General features: G+C 47.4%; 1 protein-coding gene, 1 long non-coding RNA gene and 1 pseudogene across 6 annotated transcripts in view; 1 reads left to right on the plus strand and 2 right to left on the minus strand.

Moving 5' to 3' along the window:
• Window positions 1–785: 785 nt before the first annotated feature.
• Window positions 786–4,131, minus strand: LOC125101231 (undifferentiated embryonic cell transcription factor 1-like; annotated as a pseudogene).
• Window positions 4,132–13,340: 9,209 nt separating this feature from the next.
• LOC125099815 (uncharacterized) overlaps window positions 13,341–16,401 on the minus strand; it is a 14,298-nt gene continuing 11,237 nt past the window's right edge. Inside the window, exon 2 of the long non-coding RNA XR_007127361.1 lies at window positions 13,341–16,401. This exon is cut by the window's right edge and continues 1,847 nt beyond it. This is a non-coding gene — a long non-coding RNA (uncharacterized LOC125099815).
• Window positions 13,900–16,401, plus strand: part of TRIM52 (tripartite motif containing 52) — a 14,470-nt gene continuing 11,968 nt past the window's right edge. For 4 of the 5 annotated variants that reach the window (XM_047729283.1, XM_047729287.1, XM_047729284.1 and 1 more), the window contains exon 1: window positions 14,851–15,648. In XM_047729283.1, coding sequence (XP_047585239.1) covers window positions 14,851–15,648 — 798 coding nt within the window. Of the gene's footprint in view, window positions 15,649–16,401 lie in introns of all 5 variants that reach the window. The other variant, XM_047729286.1, reaches the window with a different exon arrangement.

Genomic DNA, 16,401 nt, shown 5'->3' on the forward strand with positions numbered 1-16,401 from the left:
GGTTAGGCCCTTGCCTGACCAGGAATCAGATGGGCCTGGCTGGCGGGAGTGGCAGGTCCTTCTCAGGAGCTCTCTAGTGGATTCTGAAGCACACAGCCCCTCTGCTCTTCTCTGCCTGAGCACCAGGGGATAAGACACTGGGGAACCATCGTGGGTCCCCTGTCCGGCATCCAGCCTCTGTCCCCACCAGGAGATGAGGGGCCTGGCACTCATCACCTTCAGTTCTAAAGGCTAGCTGGGCAGAAGGGAAGGAGGAGAAGTCCCCTTGAGAGAAATGAGCTTGGGGACAGGCTGAGCTTAAGGTCTCCCCTAAAATCTCTTATGATGAGAACATGCTGTTCTTGAAATCCCTAAGTTCATGTGCTGCCTGAGGACTGGTATCTCATGCCAGCTGGCCTGGCCTACTCTAGGGAGATGCCCAGCAAGGAGAGGCCTGGTGTAGCCCTCCAGGGGCCTGGTTACAGCCTCTCAATCAGCGTCAGTGTCCCACTCTGGTCCAGCCCAACCCACCCTGGTGAAATGACCAAAGTACAGGGGGCTCTTAATTCTAAGGTTTAAAGAATATTTAAGTAAGATGTACCGAAAAGTAAAGATATGTATCCCTCTGGTTCAGCAACTGCACTCTGAAATCTTATGCCCAGGAGAAAATGCATACTTTCTGTAAGGGCCTGCCCCTCCCAGAGTAACTAGCTTGTGGACGGAGGGAAGTAGGGGCGGGGCAGGCCGGGTGAAGACGTCCAATCGGTGTGGCGTGGGATGGGTGAATTAGGATTCAATTGGCTACCTGTGTAGGGGCGGGGCTCAACCACCCCCATAAAGATTGGTCTGTGAGGCTGGCGAGGGTGTGGAAGGAGAGCTGTCAGAAGAAGAAGAAGGAAGAAGCAACAGCAGAAGAGTCGGCAGGAGCAGAAGAAGGAGAGTCGGCGGGAGCAGAAGAAAGAGAGCTGTGGCAGCTCTTGTAAGAGCTGTAGGAGCTGTAGCAGCTCTTGTAAGAGCTGAGAGTGTGATAGCTCTTGTCAGAGCTAGAGGAGCCGCCAGTGGACCCGAGCCGCCAGCAGCTCCAACGCCTGCAGCCCCGCCCACACCACGGCTACGGCAGTGGCGCTGCGGGGAGCAGCGGAGCCACCTGCAGCGGACCTGCCATTGCACCGGAGACGCCAGCGGTCCTGACACCAGTGGTCCAGACGCCGGCGGTCCTGACCTCAGTGGTCCCGACGCCAGCGGTCCTGACGCCAGCGGTCCCGACACCAGCGGTCTTGATGCCAGCTGTCCCAGCATGCCAGCGGTCCCCAGCACTCCAGCAGCAGCCGAGACGCCAGCGGTCCTGACGCCAGCGGTCCCAACACCAGCAGCCCCACTGACACACAGTGGGGAATGGCCTAGACGCCAGCAACCTCGCTGCGAACGGCCTCGCTGCCAGGAGCGGCCTTGATACCCTGAGCCACAGCCTCGCTGGAGCTGCGCCATTCCGGGGAGCGGCTTCATCTGGAAAGAGGCTTCCTCGGTAAGCAGCCCTGTGGGAGGCAGCATCGTCAGGAAAGAGGCTTCCTCCAGAGTGGCCTCTTTTTGTGAGCAGCCTTTCCAGGGAGCAGCCCTGAGGAGCGACCTCATCAACTGCGGCCTCGTCCTAGGAGTGGCCTCGTCCAGAGTGGCCTCATCTACAGAAAGGCCTTATCCAGAGCAGCCACGTTGGGAGCGGACTTGCCGGGGTCTTCGTCATCACCTTTTCATAAGAGACAGCCCTGACCAGTCAGTTTGATTTTTGATGCTTGGCGTGAAATAAAGCTTTGTTTGATTTTTGCTTTAATCAGTCTCGTTCTTTGATCACGGACCCTAACACTTTCGTTCACCCAGTGACAGATTCAGATGTTCAAAGCACTGTTCATTAATAGACCCACAGCGGAAGCAACCCAAATGCCCATCAAGAGAAGAACAGATAAACACATCTGCCCTACTCACACACTGGAATGTTTATACCAAACTGGAATGAAGAATGTATTACTATAAATAATGGCATGGATGAATCTCCTGGACGTTGAATAAAATGAAAAAGCCGAGCATAAAAGCTCACGCCATATTGTTCCTTTTCTGTGACGTTCACAAAAAGACAAAACTAATCTATGGCTATCGGATTGAGGACAGCACTTGCCTGCGCGGAAGTGAATCTGCGATTTCTGGGGGTGCTCCATTTCTTGTCCTGGGTGTACAATTTGAAATTTCTTTTGGAGCTATGCCTTTATGATTTGTGTGTGCATTTCTGTATGGTCGTCACATTTCAAGAGAGAACCACCAGCGTTTCTGGAGTCGATAATGGTGAAACCACCCACAAACCCACAACCAGCCTCAAGGCAGACCCGCTGGCTACACTCGCCTTGTCCGGGAGGACTTCTGGAATCTGACTCTGGAGTGCTAGGAGTAGGGCAAGGGCCTGACTCTCGAACCCAGAGGAGAGGCACACGCCAGAATTCCGACATCAAAAGGCACTCTGGAGGTCCCCTCTTCCCTGCATCCTAGCCCAGGCATCAGCTTTCTCTCCAAAGCATTATATAGTAAATATTTTAGATTTTTCTGGCCACAGTCTCCAACCACATACATAGTCTTATTATTTATTTATTTATTTACATACATAGAGTGATTGATTGATTGGTTTATACATGCATACAACTCCTTTAACATTTATAATTGGGACTCACAAAAAAGAAACCGGGGGCCAGTTTGTCAAGCCCCGTGCAACTGGGCCAAAGCCCAGCCCCTCTGTAGAGCCTCCCACAGATGCCCCAGCCCCTCTCGAGCGCCTCCCACAGACGGTCCCTGGGGTGTGTGTGAGGAGGGCTCGCCTCCTCACCGAGAACTGGAGCAGAGATATCGGCGACCGGGAGGAGAGAGTCAAGATGGCGGCGGAGCAGGGACCCTTGCGGCCGCCACGGGACGCCGAGTTGAGCTGGAGCTCTCCAGGCCATCCGGAACACCCCCGAAGTCAGCGTGAGATGTAGGGATACGTGTCTGGATCTCTACACGCAGAAGAAACCACGCGGGTGCGGTAGGAGGGGCGGCGTCGCGGATCTGCAGGTAGAGTCTGGAGGTAAGCCGACGCGGGGGAGCCGCGGTGAGCGCGCCCCGGGAAAGGGAGGTAGAAGATTCCGGGGCGCGGAAGCGTCCTGCGGGACGATGCAGAAGCTCCCAGCACCGTAGCCGCGGGCAGCACTGCATGGCCGGGGGCCCCACCGGGGTCAGGGAGCTGCGGCGGGGAGGGAGCGCGGGCGCAGACCCAGGGCCCCTGCCTCTTCTGAGCCACGAGGGCAGAGACAGAGCCCGGGCCCCCTGCCGCTTCTGAGGCGCGAGGGGCTGAGACAGACCCGGAACCCCTGCCGCTTCTGAGGCGAGAGGGGCAGAGACAGACCCGGGGCCCTGGACCGACCTTGGTGGAGGTCGCCGGGGGCGCGCGCCCCCTGCGGCGGTGTTCAGAGGCACCTGCGGAAACGGAGACTGTTCTGGAGGGTTCAGAAAGGAGGGGACTGTGGTCTCTCTGCTCTGGGACGGGGTTGGGGGCCAGCCATGTTTGCTTTGCCCCTCGGGAGAGGCGGGAAAACGCCCTAAGAGCCACCGGAGATCAAAAGCGCCAAAACTCCAAACGCGGGTTCGAAGGAGCCGATCTGCCCACCTCAGCAGGGCAGCCTAAGCAGCAGCGAGGCAGGCCCCTGCCCCCCCGAAGACGGGCTGGAAGAACCAGAGGGGGCAGCCCTAGGGTCCCCCATGTTATGCCCCAATAATGGGTCCGTGATTAAAGGAGCGAGACTGATACAAAGCGAAGGTCAAGCAAAGCTTTATTTTGCGCCAAGCATCAAGAATCTAACCGAACATTTGGGTCGCACCTCTTACAAGAGAGGGCGACCCTTCTGTTTCACAGTCTAGCTTTTAAGGGCAAAAACCAGGCGGTGGGGCCTGGCCACGCACAGGTGACCAATGAGATTACAATTTACCCTAGTAGACATTTGACCCAGCCTATTACACCTTGATTAGGATTGGCGCCAAAAGGATTCCAAAGGGTGGGGGGGCCCCCTACTCCTTGGTAGCTAGGGAGACAGTATGCAACCCCCTACTGATCAGATGTCTCCACCTGGCCTGACCCATCCTTATGTCTGGGCTTTTGTTACCTGAAGCTGGTTTCCGGGACTTGTCTCCAAGTAAATCCCCTGGGGGAAGGGGAGCAGGGACAGTTTCTAAATAGGTCCTTACACCCCACACCAGGTGGAAATACTGTATTGAACTCCAGGAGTTGCCTCACTTGTGTCTTTTTCAGATACAGTTCTCTTTTTAGTCTTTCTCTTATGCTTCTCTCTCTCTCTCTCTTTTTTTTTAACCTTTTTCTCATTTCAACTAGATGTTCAATATATCAACTTATATTTCATAGTAGCTTTTTAACTTGGACTTTTGCACACCTACTTTTTTTTTTTTTTTTTGCAAATATATACTATAGCATAGTCCTTCTTTACCCATTCAATATTACCTTTGTATATACACCAGTTTTACTTTCCCAGTATTTCTGGGAAGTAGTATCCTCTAACAAACACAACAAAATACCCCCAGGAAGAACCGAAACACCCTACACTTTGCCCACACTGAGAGATTATAGCCCCCTTCCCCTCACCCCCCCTTTTTTTTATTTTAAATTTTTAAAATTTTTTTTAACGTTTTATTATGTTAGTTACCATACAGGACATCATTAGTTTTTGCTGTAGTCTTTCATGATTTATTGTTTCTGTATAACACCCAGTGCTCCTTGCAGTCCGTGCCCTCCTTAATACCCATCACTGGGCTCTCCCATCCCCTCACCCCCATCCCCTCTAAAACCCTCAGTTTGTTTTTCAGAGTCCAAAGTCTCTCATGGTTCATCTACCCTTCTGATTCTCCCCCTTCATTTTTCCCTTCCTTCTCCTAGTGCCCTCCATGCTGTTCCTTCTATTCCAAAAATAAGTGAAATGCATGATAGTTGACTTTCTGTGCTTGACTTACTTCACTTAGCATAATCACCTCCAGTTCCATCTATGTCAATGCAAAAGTTGGGTATTCATCCTTTTTGATGGCTGAGTAATACTCCATGTTATATATGGACCACATCTTTATTCATTCATCTGTTGAAGGGCCTCTCAGCTCCTTCCACAGTTTGCCTATTGTGGACATTGCTGCTATTAACATTGGGGAGCATATGGCCCTTTTCACTATATCCGTATCTTTGGGGTAAATACCCAGTATTGCAACTGCTGGGTCATGGGGTAGCTCTATTTTTAATTTCTTTCTTTTTTTTTTTTTTAAGATTTTATTTATTTATTTGTCAGAGAGAGAGAGAGCACAGGCAGACAGAATGGCAGGCAGAGGCAGAGGGAGAAGCAGGCTCCCTGATGAGCAAGGAGCCCGATGTGGGACTCGATCCCAGGACACTGGGATCACGACCCGAGCCGAACGCAGCTGCTTAACCAACTGAGCCACCCAGGCGTCCCTATTTTTAATTTCTTAAGGAATCTCCACACTGTTTTCCAAAGTGGCTGCACCAGCTTGCATTCCCACCAACAGTGTAAAAGGGTTCCCCTTTCTCCACATCCTCTCCAACACTTGTGTCTTGCCTTGTCAATATTTGCCATTCTAACTGGTGTAAGGTAGTATCTCAGTGTGGTTTTGATTTTAATTTCCCTGATGACTGATGATGTAGATCAGTTTTTCGTGTCTGCTAGCCATTTGTACATCTTCTTTGGAGAAGTGTCTATTCATGTCTTCTGCCCAGTTTTTGACTTGATTATTTTTTGGGTGTTGAGTTTGAGAAGTTCTTTATAGATCTTGACTATCAGCCCTTTATCTGTAGTGTCATTTGCAAATATCTTCTCTCATTCCATGGGTTGCCTCTTTGTTTTGTTGACTGTTTCCTTTGCTGTGCAGAAGATTTTTATCTTGATGAAGTCCCAAAAGTTCATTTTCACTTTTGTTTCCCTTCCTTTGGAGACTGGTCTGAAGAATTTGCTGTGGCCCATGTTACTGCCCTACGTTCTCCTCTAGGACTTTGGTGGATTCCTATCCTATACTTTCACACTGAGGTTCTTTCATCCATTTTGAGTTTATCTTTGTGTATGGTGTAGAGCAACGGTTGAGTTTCATTCTTCTGTATATAACTGTCCAATTTTCCCAGCGCTATTTATTGAAGAGACTGTCTTTTTTCCATTGGATATTTTTTTCCTGCTTTGTCAAAGATTATTTGACCATAGAGTTGAGGGCCCATATGTGGGCTTTCAGTTCTGTTCCATTGATTTGTGTGTCTGTTTTTGTGCTGATACCATGCTGTCTTGGTGATCACAGCTTTTAATGTAGCTCAGTCAGGCAACATGATACCCCCAGCTTTGTTTTTCTTTTCCAACATTTCCTTTGGCAATTCAGGGTCTTTCCTGGTTCCGTACCAATTTTAGGATTGTTTGTTCCAGCACTTTGAAAAATGCCCATGGAATTTGGATCGGGATGACATGAAACTATAGACTGCTCTGGGCAGTATAGACATTTTAACAATGTTTATTTTCTGATCCATGAGCATGGAATGTTTTTCCATCTTTTGGGGGCTTACATTTCCTTCATAAGTGTTCTGTAGTTTCTAGACTATAGATCCTTCACCTGTTGTGTGGGTTTATTCCAAGATATCATCTGGTTTTGGTGCTATTGTAAATGGAATTGATTCCCTAATTTCTCTTCCTATAGTTACATCGTTAGTGTATAGGAAAGCAGCTGATTTCTGTGCATTGATTTTGTATCCTGCCACATTACTGAATTGTTGTGTGAGTTCCAGTAGTTTGGGGGGTGGAGTCTTTTGGGTTTTCCACATAAAGCATCATGTCATCTGCGAAGAGAGTGAGTTTGACTTCCTCTTTGCCAATTTGAATACCTTTTATTTCTTTTTGTTGTCTGATGTTGCTAGTACTTCTATACTACGTTGACCAATAATGGCGAGAGTAGGCATCCTTGTCATGTTCCTGATCTTAAGGAAATGCTCTCAACTTTTCCCCATTGAGGATGACATTCATTGTGGGCTTTTCATAGATGGTTTTTATGAAATTGAGGACTGTTCCCTCTATCCCTATATTCTGAAGACTTTTAATCAGGAAAGGATGCTATATTTCATTGAATGCTTTTTCTGCATCAATTGAGAGAACCATGTGGTTCTTCTCTCCCCTCTTTTAATGTGTTCTATCACACTGATTGAATTGAGAATGTTGAACCACCCTTGTATCCAAGGGTAAAATCCCATCTGGTCATGATGAAAATCCTTTTAATGTCCTGTTAGATCCTATTAACTAGGATCTTGTTGAAAATTTTGGCATTCATATTCATCAGGGATATTGGTTTGAAATTCTTTTTGATGGGGTCTTTGCCTGGTTTGGGGATCTGGGTAATGCTGGCCTCAGAATGAGTCTGGAAGTTTTCCTTCTGTTTCTATTTTTTTAAAACATCTTCAGGAGGATAGGTATTATTTCTTCTTTGAATGTTTGGTAGAATTCCCCAGGAATCCATCAGGTCCTGAGCTCTTGTTTTTGGGAGATTTTGATTGACTGCTTCAATTTTGTTACTGGTTATTGGTCTATTCAGGTTGACAGTTTTTTCCTGTTTCAGTCTTGGTATTTTATAAGTTTCTAGGAAGGCATCCATTTCTTCCAGGTTGCTTAATTTATTGGCATATAGTTGTTTGGTAATAATTTCTGATAAATGTGTCTATTTTCTTGGTGTTAGTAATGATCTCTCCACTTTTATTCATAATTTTATTAATTTGGGTCCTTCCTCTTTTCTTTTGGGTAAGTCTGGCGAGTGGTTTATTAATCTTTTCTTTCAAAGAACCAGCTTCTAATCTCATTGACCTGCCCTACTGTATCTCTGGTTTCTAACTCATTGATCTCTGCTCTGATCTTATTTCTCTTCTTGTACATGGCTTAGGCTTCATTTGTTGGTTTTGGTTTTTTTTTTTTTCCCCAGTTCTTTAAGGTGTGAAGTTAGTTAGTGAATTCGTGATTTTTCTATATTTTTGACTGAGGCTTGGATGGCTGTTTATTTCCCCCTTAGGACTGCCTTTGCAGTATCCCATAGGTTTTCAACCAGTGTGTTTTCATTCTCACTGGTTTCCATGAGTTCTTCCTTTACCACCCCCTTTTTAAAATTTTTTAATTTTTTTTTTTCAGTGGCAGCTTCTGACCACTACAGATTTTCGTCAGATTCATCTTGCCTGAGTCGTAGGTTGATATTTTGGAACTCTCTACATTCCCTCAACCATCCCTCAAGAGAATGACTAGGAGGAGGAACTCCCAACGAAGGAAAGAACCAGAGGCAATGGCCTCTGCCACAGACTTAATAAATACGGATCTAAGGAAGATGTCAGAAAAAGACTTCAGAGTAACGTTTATAAAGTCGCTATTTAGTCTTGAGAAAATTGTTAGCAACGGTTTAGAATCTATAATGGCAGAATGTAGAGTTCTTGTTGCTGACATTAAAAAAATCTATGAAGGAGATGCCATCTCAACTGGATGCTCTGAATGCCAGGGTAAATAAGAAAGAAGAACGAATTACTGATCTAAAAGATCGCTGTTAGAAAGGAAGGAAGTCAAGAATGATAGAGATAAATAACTACAAGCTCACGAGATCAGAAGTAGAGAGACCAGTGACACCATGAAACATTCCAAAGTCAGAATTACTGGGATCCCTAAGGGGGTTGAGAGAGAGAGAGGACAAGGATGTATACTTGAGCAAACCATAGCTGAAAACTTACCTAATCTGGGGAAGAAAAGAAGGATCCATGTCTGAGAGGCAGAGAGGACCCCTCCCATGATCAATAAAAATAGACCAACGTGCCGCTATATAATAGTAAAACTTGCTAATCTTAGAGCCAAGGTAGCTAGGGGGAAGAGATATCTTACCTGTGGAAGGAGGAACATCAGAATAACAGACCTGTCCACAGAGACCTGGCAAGACATAATCAGGGTACTAAATGAGATGAACATGCAACCAAGAATACTTCATCGAGCAAGGCTGTCATTCAGAACGGATGGAGAGACAAAGAGCTTCCAGGACAGGCAGAAAGTGAAAGGATATGTGACCACCAAGGCAGCCGGAGCAGGGGGATGCTCTCTATAAAAGAAAAAAGACCCCGAGAGTAATATAGACCAGAAAGTAACAGGTATCTCTAACCTACAGAAACAGGGACTTCAGTGCCATATGATGGTACTAAATTCATATCTTTCAATAGTTACTCTCAACATAAACAGCCTGAAAAATGAAATGGCACAGGGTTTCAGATTTGATAAAAAGGTGGGACTCATCTATATGCTGCCTACAAGAGACTCGTTCTGAACCTAAAGACACCTCCAGATTGAAAGTAAGGGGATGGAGAACCATTTATCATGCAAATGGACCTCAAAAGAAAGCTGGGTAGCAACTCTCATATAAGACAAATTGGAGTTTTAAACCAAAGACTGTAGTAAGAGATGTAAAGGAACACTATTATTATACCTAAAGGGTATCCCACAGAAAAATCCAACAATTTTAAGTATCTCTGCCCCCAAGATGAGAGCAGCCAACTGTTAACCAAAATAAAGAATCATACCGATGATAATACATTAATAGTAGTAGACCTCTCAGCAATGAACAGGTCATCTAAGCAGGAGATTAACAAAAAAACAAGAGCTTTGAATGGCACAGTGGACTAGATGGACTTTGTAGATACATACAGAACATTCCACCCTAAATAACATAATACTCATTCTTGAATGCACGTGGAACTTCCTCCAGAATAGATAACATATTGGTCACAAATCAGGTGTCAACCAATACCAAAAGATTGAGATTATTCCCTGCATGTTATCAGACCACAGTGCCTTGAAACTGGAACTCAAGAAAAAATTTGGAAGGAATTGAAACATTGGAAGTTAAAGAACATCCTACTAAGAATGACCTGGTCAACCAGGAAATTAAGGGAGAACTTAAACAAGTCATGGAAACTAATGAGAATGAAAACATCAGTCCAGAACCTATGGGATACTGCAGAGGCTATCCTTTCAAAAATGTGGCAGGATACAAATCAAAACCACAAGGAGATATCACCTTATACCAGTTAAAATGGCAAAAATTAACAAGACAGGAAATAAGTGTTGGCAAGGATGTGGAGAAAGGGGAGCCCTCTTACACTGTTGGTGGGAATGCAAGCTGGTACAGCCACTCTGGAAAACAGGATGGAGGTTCCTCAAGACATTAAAAAGAGAGTTACCTTATGACCCAGCAATTGCAGCAATTGGTATTTACCCTAAAGATACAGGTGTAGTGAGAAGAAGGGGCACATGCACTCCAGTGTTCATAGCAGCAATGTCCACAATAGCCAAACTGCGGAAGGAGCTGAGAGGCCCTTCAACTGGTGAATGGATAAAAAAAGATGTGATTCATGCAAAAACTAATGATGTACATTATATACATTATGATATATATATTATATATATCATAATATATATATACAGTGGCTAACTGAATATAATTAAAAAAGTGAAAAAAATTATCTACCGTGGAACTCTTTTTTTTTTTTAAAGATTTATTTGACAGACAGAGATCACAAGAAGGCAGAGAGGCAGAGAGAGAGGGGGAAGCAGGCTCCCCGCCGAGCAGAGAACCCGATGCGGGGCTGGATCCCAGGACCCTGGGATCATGACCCGAGCCGAAGGCAGAGGCTTTAACCCACTGAGCCACCCAGGCACCCCTCTACCGCGGAACTCTTAAGTGGGCTTCTCCAGCCTAATAAAGCTGATGTGAGTGGCGCCTGGGTAGCTTGGTGGGAAGAACATGCAACTCTTGATCTTGGGGTTATGAATTCAAGCCCCACCTTGAGTATAGAGATTGCTTAAAAATAAAATCTTAGGAAACCAAAGAAACTAATGTGAGTTTCCATGGATACATTTTCTGAACGTCCTGTGAAAATACATGGGCAGCTACCACCATTGCTAAGCTCCAGCCCCTGAGTACCCCCACTGCTGCCATTTTGCCAATGCCCTGAGAAAATGGCCTGATGCCATGGGTGTGCCAGGTCACCTGCTCTGATAACCCACAGCTCCAGGTGGGGTTCAGGAGAGCAAGCAGTCCTGCAGATAGAAACATGCCTTGTTGCAGGGATGCCAGGGTTGCAAAGGGGCTTAAAACCAAGCCTCACCTCTCTTCTGGTAAAGATCAGATAAGCTTTACAACAATCTGAGGGAATATGAAGGAAGCCCCTTCCAGCTGGCACTTGAACTTCAGGAAGGGTAATTTAGAGAAGATAAAAGAAATAGGTATTAAAGATGGGGGGGGGCGCCTGGGTGGCTCATTGGGTTAAGCCTCTTCCTTCGGCTCGTGTCACGATCTCAGGGTCCTGGGATCAAGCCCCGCATCGGGCTCCTTGCTCAGTGGGGAGCCTGCTTCTCTCTCTGCCTCTGCCTGCCTCTCTGCCTGCTTGTGCTCTCTCTCTATAAAATAAATAAATAAAATCTTTAAAAAAAAAAAAAAAAGAAAAGAAAAAAGATGGGGGAGGCAGGTGATAACTGCATATACAATTTTTTTAAAATTTTTTATTAACATAAAATGTATTATTAGCCCCAGGGGTACAGGTCTGTGAATCACCAGGTTTACACTTCACAGCACTGACACACATACCTTCCCCAATGTCCATAACCCAAACACCCTCTCCCTACCCCCCTCCCCTGGTATTAAAAATTCTTATACACCTAGGTATTCTTTAGAATGGGTATCTGCTGTATGCCTTTTAAGTTTTACCAGTTCCTCCAAGATGCTCCCTCTAGCCTTCTCCTACCATCTTTTCCCTGTACATGTTATCCCTTGCTCTTTTCCTTCAGCCCTCCTTCCTACCTGGGTTCAGTGCACCCCACCCCCCTCCAGGGCAGGCAAGAATTTGCTTTTGAGCAGCCCCCTCTTCCCTTGTTCTCCTCAGCTGTTTCTGCCATTCCATGTGTAAGGTAAAACCTGCATTCAGAGATGGGTAAGTATTCCAGCCCTGAAACACGGTTCCAGTTCTTGTTGCTCAAGATTCTCCCTCCTGGCTCCTCAGGCTCAGCCAAGACCTCTGGGAAGTCTCCCAGACTGCATATTGGGAATTTTTTAGTTTCATAACAAACACTCCCAATAGATGCCCCACTGTAGGCCTCAACCCACAAGCAGGTCAGGCCTCAACTCTCTCTCCAAACATACAGCTCTGAGAACCACTAAATGAGAGATGGTGGGCTACTTTTCACCATAGGGTCCCAATCTCTTGATCCTATTCAAAGAGGAAGAGGACAGGAAATGGGGTGAGTTTCTTCTATGGCTCATCTACTACAGGAAAGGAATATAACTGTAGGTAATGGGGATACAAAGATAACACCAATGGGTGCTGATCTAATTACAGATGTCAATAATAATTGGAATACCAACTTCACAACAACCCTCTTTACTTTCCATATGGGGATATGGCAGCACAGTTTTTAAGAAAACCCAAGGTCGGGCGCCTGGGTGGCTCAGTGGGTTAAGCCACTGCCTTCGGCTCAGGTCATGATCTCAGGGTCCTGGGATCGAGCCCCGCATCGGGCTCTCTGCTCGGCGGGGAGCCTGCTTCCTCCTCTTTCTCTGCCTGCCTCTCTGCCTCCTTGTGATCTCTCTCTGTCAAATAAATAAATAAAATCTTAAAAAAAAAAAAGAAAAAGAAAACCCAAGGTCACACAGAAAGTGACGGGTGAGGTCCTAACAGCCTGGGACCAGCCTCATGGAAGAATCTTCACATTGTGCCTGGACAGAGACCTGAAGGATAATTAGGGAGCTATATCTGTGGGGAGCAGTGAGACAAAAGCCTTCTAGGTGGGAGAATATGCCCAAAGACCGAGGCAACAGCCTGGGATGAGTGTGTCAGACTTCCATTTCAGGCAGACGGTTCTACTGGCTGCAGGATGGACTGAAATGTTAAGAAACCATCCATCCAGCTGGAAGGTGATGGGGTCAGGTCTAGAATGGCAGGAACAGAGACAGAGAAGGCTGCCTAGGTTTGAGGAGAAAAAAAATCAGCAGGGCTTGATGGTTGCAACTTGTTGGGTTGGTTCATTATTTACCTAGCAGCTATGTAAGAAGTACTTGCTGTATGTTTGGCACTATGATAGAGGAGCTGCATGTACAATGTTAACAGCCCTTACCATCCTTCCTCTCTAGAACCTACTGTTCAAGTCTGGGCCCAGAGGGAGACGAGGGATTCCAGTAGTGCAGGTGGTGTTCCTCAAACCAAACAGTGACATATTAATGAGGGGTCCAATCATACCAGTGGATCTTGAACAACATTTTACTTAAGCAAAATAGAACATATCAGGGTGCATTGAATGCGTAAGGGAAAGGACAATTTCCAGAAATTCTGTTTCTGTTATACATGTGCAAGTCTGTATTGGATTAACGTGTGCAGTGCATTTCTTAGTGAGGGTCAAGTAAAAACAGACCTTGTGAAACCCTGGGTTACAGATAACCACATGCTTATACCTGAACTCCTTGAAGGGATTGATCATGCCCTGCTCACGTTTTTGTTCCTATAAAGTATATGGTAAATGGATGGGTTATGCATGTGTATGATGAACGGGATTAAAATGAATGGGCAGGGGCGCCTGGGTGGCTCAGTGGGTTAAGCCTCGTCTCAGGTCTTGATCTCAGGGTCCTCGGATTGATCCCCTCATCGGGCTCTGCTCAGCAGGGAGCCTGCTTACCCCTCTCCCTCTGCCTGCCCCTCTGCCTTCTTGTGATCTGTCAAACAAATAAATAGAATCTTTTTTAAAAATGAAATGAAATAAATGGGCAGCCAACTGGATGGATGAACGGATTCACGCAAGCGTAGGTAGATGGCGAGTGGACGGTGAAGAGCAGCATTATCGATGAAGGCGAAACCGTCTACAGAGTCAGTCAGTGAGTGGTCACAGAGTAAAAGTAGCGGGAGAAAACCGGCTAGGAGGCCGAGGCTCCTCAGGCAGCAATAAAAGGGTTAACTAGTTTTGAGAAAAGGGAGGCACGCGAGCCCCCACGCGAGTCCCCCTAACCTCACAGTAACTGCACGCCGCAGCAAGCCCCACCCCGCCGCGATTCGGCAGGCCGCGACCTCCGAGAGGAGGGCGTTTTTACTACCACCAAGATCTCTGGCTAGAAGGGCCGGAAGTGCACGAGAATGCGAGCTTGGCCGCCGCACTCCGCCTACTTCCGGTCGGTTCCTGGGTATTGGTTCGGCTGAGAGACTGCCGGGCCTTTTCTATCCTAATTGAAGCGGCGCTAACGCGACTCGGGGGAGTAAATAGATTCTCTTCCCACCTCTGCCTCTTCTAACCAGTCTTTTTTTCTTCAGGCCGGCTACACGGCCGGCCACGCTCCCAGCTGTGGCGTCCCCTGCAGCATCATAGAGAATGTGGTCCTCCGTCGGCTCAGTCTACCCCTTCCCGAGTGGGGGTTAAAGCGCCTACGTCATTCTCTGTCGCCTCGGGCTGGGTGAGGAGTGTCGACGCCTGAGGAGGACGCCGCTGGGTCGGGCAAACCCGGAGGGAAGCGAGAAACGTGTCAGGATCTGGTTGTACATTCTGAGCCTCAAAGGGAAGTGGAGGCTGCATCCTGGACGGAGGGCTTTCGTTCCTTGAGCTGGGAAAACCCTGCGGGAGGGGAGCCAGGCATCTTTTCAGGCCTGAGGAGGAAAAGCAGAGTTGAGAACAGCCTGGGGTCACAAGCGTAGCTTGGGGGCAGGCCCGCAAGCAGTCCCCCAGCTCCTCAGCTCCGAGCCGAGGCGTCCACACCCACAGGCTGCACACTAAAATGGCTGGCTATGCCACTACTCCTAACCCCGTGCAGACCCTTCAGGAGGAAGCGGTGTGTGCCATCTGCCTGGATTACTTCAAGGATCCCGTATCCATAGGCTGCGGGCACAACTTCTGCCGCGGGTGTGTGACCCAGCTGTGGGGCAAGGATGATGAGGAAAACAGGGAAGTGGAGATAGATGAATGGGAGGAGGACGAGGACGACGACGTGGAGGGGGCCATCGGTGGATGGGACACCTCCATTCGAGAGGTTTTGTACCAGGGCAATGCCGATGAGGAGGTGTTCCAGGACCAAGAAGATTATGAACTCTGGGTTGGTGACGGCGGCGTCAGGGACAACATGGACTATGTGTGGGACCAGGAGGAAGAGGAGGAGGAAGACCGGGACTATTACCTGGGAGGCTTGAGGCATGACCTGAGAATTGACGTCTACCCAGAAGAGGAGATACTGGAAGAATACGACGAGGACGACCAAGAGCTGCATCCTGATACATCCCACCTGCATCCTCCGGCCCCTCCACGTCAGTTCACCTGCCCCCAGTGCCGAAAGAGCTTTACCCGTCGCAACTTTCGTCCCAACCTGCAGCTAGCCAACATGGTCCAGATAATTCGCCAGATGTGCCCCACTCCTTATCGAGGAAGCTGGGGGAATGATCAGGGTATCTGCTCCAAACACCAGGAAGCCCTGAAGCTCTTCTGCGAGGTGGACAAAGAGGCCATCTGTGTGGTGTGCCGAGAATCCAGGAGCCACAAACAGCACAGCGTGGTGCCGCTGGAGGAGGTGGTGCAGTATAAGGTGAGAGGCACAAGGAGGGAAAGGGGGTGAGGGCTTGAAGGGAGTGGAGAGAAAACAAGGGGAACTGGGAGAGATGGGTACTTGCTAGTTGAACCTCTTTTCTGTGAGAGATGAGGGCACAGTAGTGAAGATGGGCATTGGCAAATTGGTTGAGGCTGATTGGCTTCCCCTGGGGAAGCTGAGCAAAGACACAACAGTCACCAGAAACATACTACTGTTATTCCCTTTCAATCTCAGTATAGGTGACATATCCCTAGTTCTTGATTTCCCTCTGTTGAGTCTTGAGTCTGTACCTAAGACTCCAGGACCCTTAACACACAGGAACAGAAAGCTTGTAGATAATAGACATTTGGGACCTCAGAGCACAATGTCAAAACAGATGACTGGAGAAGAAACACACATACAGAAAAAACATAACTGGTATTGGTAGACTGAAATGCCTGGTCTAATTAAGTGGAACTGGCCACACCCCTTCCCAAAGTCTGAGGTTGCTTCCTCATCCTCCGTAACAATGGATATAGGGAAAACAGTTTCCCTACAGTGGGAGGCAGAGGATATAAAAATGTTTTTACATCTTTTTAATGGATCAGAAGAAGCTTCATGCCCTGATCACTCTCCTTTCCTGGTATTTTATCACAGTAAAAGGAGTGAGGGATTTAGGATCAGATGACCTGACTCTGCCACTTACTGTCTAATCTTGGGCAGGTCTCTACCTCTTAGTTTATTTTTCCCTAGGCTTAAGATTAAGAGATC

The sequence above is a fragment of the Lutra lutra genome, chromosome 5 (assembly GCF_902655055.1).
Source record: "Lutra lutra chromosome 5, mLutLut1.2, whole genome shotgun sequence".
Classification (NCBI taxonomy): Eukaryota; Metazoa; Chordata; class Mammalia; order Carnivora; family Mustelidae; genus Lutra; species Lutra lutra.